Source organism: Psammomys obesus, unplaced genomic scaffold (genome assembly GCF_907164565.1).
Source record: "Psammomys obesus unplaced genomic scaffold, mPsaObe1.curated_primary_1811, whole genome shotgun sequence".
Taxonomy (NCBI): Eukaryota; Metazoa; Chordata; class Mammalia; order Rodentia; family Muridae; genus Psammomys; species Psammomys obesus.
The window spans coordinates 37,569,964-37,572,158 of NW_026596046.1; the positions used below are offsets into that span (position 1 = coordinate 37,569,964).

Consider the following 2,195-nt stretch of genomic DNA (forward strand, 5'->3'; position numbering starts at 1 on the left):
AAATTGCATGGGCCTGTTGAGTCTATTTATCCATTCAGCAGTAAATGTATAATCAATTTTGGCTATCATGAATAGTACATAGGTTAATTCTATATGTTTTTTGGGGGGGGCATGAACACTAAGTTTATGACGTAGCATGTACAGAATTTAGTGTATAGTATCTGTAGAAACAGGGAAGATAAAAGAAATTCTCATCACATTGAGTGGGAGCAGGAAGGAAGACATAAACAGTAAGCACTCATCAGCCGGGAATGATCTGGGTCCTGAGGTCACTGAAATGACTGCAGACACACGTGGCTTCATCTTCCAACCTGGGAGTCAAAGGAATCTTAAATGCAGCTAAAGAGGAGGCTCCAAGAGGACTGAATGAGAAGCAGAGTGTTTCTTCTTCCAGCGCTGGGAGGAGCCCCGTCTCCTTGTGAATCTGGGGTTCTGCTATCTCTTCAGCTGATTTAAGGTATCTGTGGTGTGAGAGGACTCTGCCAGGAAGACTGGTCTACCAGGAAAACTGGCAAAGCTGAATCTCAGGCATGCTGAGCTCCAGGGCTGTGGACAACTGTGCACAGGGGATTCCAAGCTTGGGCCAGCCTCGGAGGAATTTAATCTTCATGTTTATCTCAAAAGTAGCATTATGAATTTGAATTTTCATTTCTATTAAACAAATTCATAGTAATGCAGTCACTGGATATTCAGTACAACATAAATCTGTGTTTTACTTTAAAAGAAACTGTCACATCCTTTTCTTTAAGGGTTGAACAGTTTCATGTGTATCAGAACTTTCTTAGAACTCCAGCTGTTCCAGTCTCTGCCCAAAATTTGATGACCCAGTTTGACGTCTCCAGGACTCAGTTTTGCTATTCCATGTATAAAAATACGGTTTTACTTTTTACTCAGTTTGCAAATTTCTGATTCGATTTCTGTTTTGTAGCTATGTGAGTGTCCTGGACTGCAGCCCCACCCACAACTCACCATGTCGGCTTTCAATTTTACTGCCAATCGGCCCACTTTTTCCTTCATTGGTATCCCTGGTCTAGAGGCTGCACATACGTGGATCTCAATCCCCTTCTGTGTCCTATACCTGGTAGCAGTTGGGGGGAACCTTCTTCTCCTCCTTCTAGTGAGGACAGAGCAGAACCTTCATGAACCCCAGTTCTATTTCTTGGCCATGCTAGCCCTCACGGACTTAGGCCTCTCACTGTCCACAATGCCCAGCGTCTTGGCCATCTTCTGCTTTGATGTCCACCATGTTGGTCTGGATGCCTGTCTGACGCAAATGTTCTTTATCCACACTCTCTCCTCGGTAGAGTCGGGTGTTCTGGTGGCCATGGCCTTTGACCGCTTGGTTGCTATCTGTGCTCCACTCTCTTATACCAGGATCCTGAATCACCACACTGTTATCGGCCTCAGTGGAGCTGCCCTCCTACGAGGAGCCACTCTGTTGGCCCCTCTGCCATTTTTCCTCAGGGCGTTTCCTTTCTGCGGGACCAATATCCTCTCACACTCGTATTGCTACTACTCAGATATGCTGAACTTGGCCTGTGGAGACGTCACGTTTAGCAGTATCTATGGACTGGTCTGTGTACTCTGCACATTTGCGGTAGATGTGATCTTCATCTTAGCTTCCTACATGAAGATCTTGGGCGCTGTGATGAAACTGGGGATCCAAGATGGAAACTGGAAGTCCCTGCACACCTGTGCCTGTCACCTCTGCACGGTGCTGGTGTTCTATCTGCCGCTCATCAGCCTTGCAGTACTGCATCGCTACGCCCGGGAAACCTCTCCAGTTCTCTACACCACCATGAGCAACGCCTACCTGCTCATGACCCCACTGCTAAATCCTCTGGTTTATAGTCTCAAATCCAGGCAGATCCAAGCCGCCCTGCGCAAGCGATTTGGGGTGCAACGTGTTCTGGCTGGGGAATGAGATTATTTTATATATGAAACACTGCAATGGTCTTTAAAAATATGCAGGCTCTGCTGTGTTCCAAATAGTATTCTAGGCACCATGAATCCTAACATTAAAAAGTGCTCATTCCCTCAAATAAAGAAAATACAGTGGGAAAGATGGGCAGAAGGCTTTAAAAAAAGCACCAACGCAATTGTGTTTTTTGACTAATGACCATTGTTTGGTAGCAATGAGAAGAAATAATTAGGAATGTGAAATGGAAGTTACTGAATACTACCAAAACTGAGAA

The 2,195-nt window shown here is 45.3% G+C and overlaps 1 protein-coding gene across 1 annotated transcript; it reads left to right on the forward strand.

Moving 5' to 3' along the window:
* The first annotated feature begins 970 nt into the window (after window positions 1-970).
* On the forward strand, window positions 971-1,924 carry LOC129688294 (olfactory receptor 51I1-like). Its single transcript, XM_055623040.1, has one exon. It carries the CDS (start codon window positions 971-973, stop codon window positions 1,922-1,924), a length of 954 nt encoding a protein of 317 aa, XP_055479015.1.
* The last annotated feature ends 271 nt before the right edge of the window (window positions 1,925-2,195 follow it).

Coding starts and splice junctions, on each gene's coding strand:
- LOC129688294 (XM_055623040.1), top strand. CDS start 971: ATGTCGGCTTTCAATTTTACTGCCAATCGGCCCACTTTTTCCTTCATT.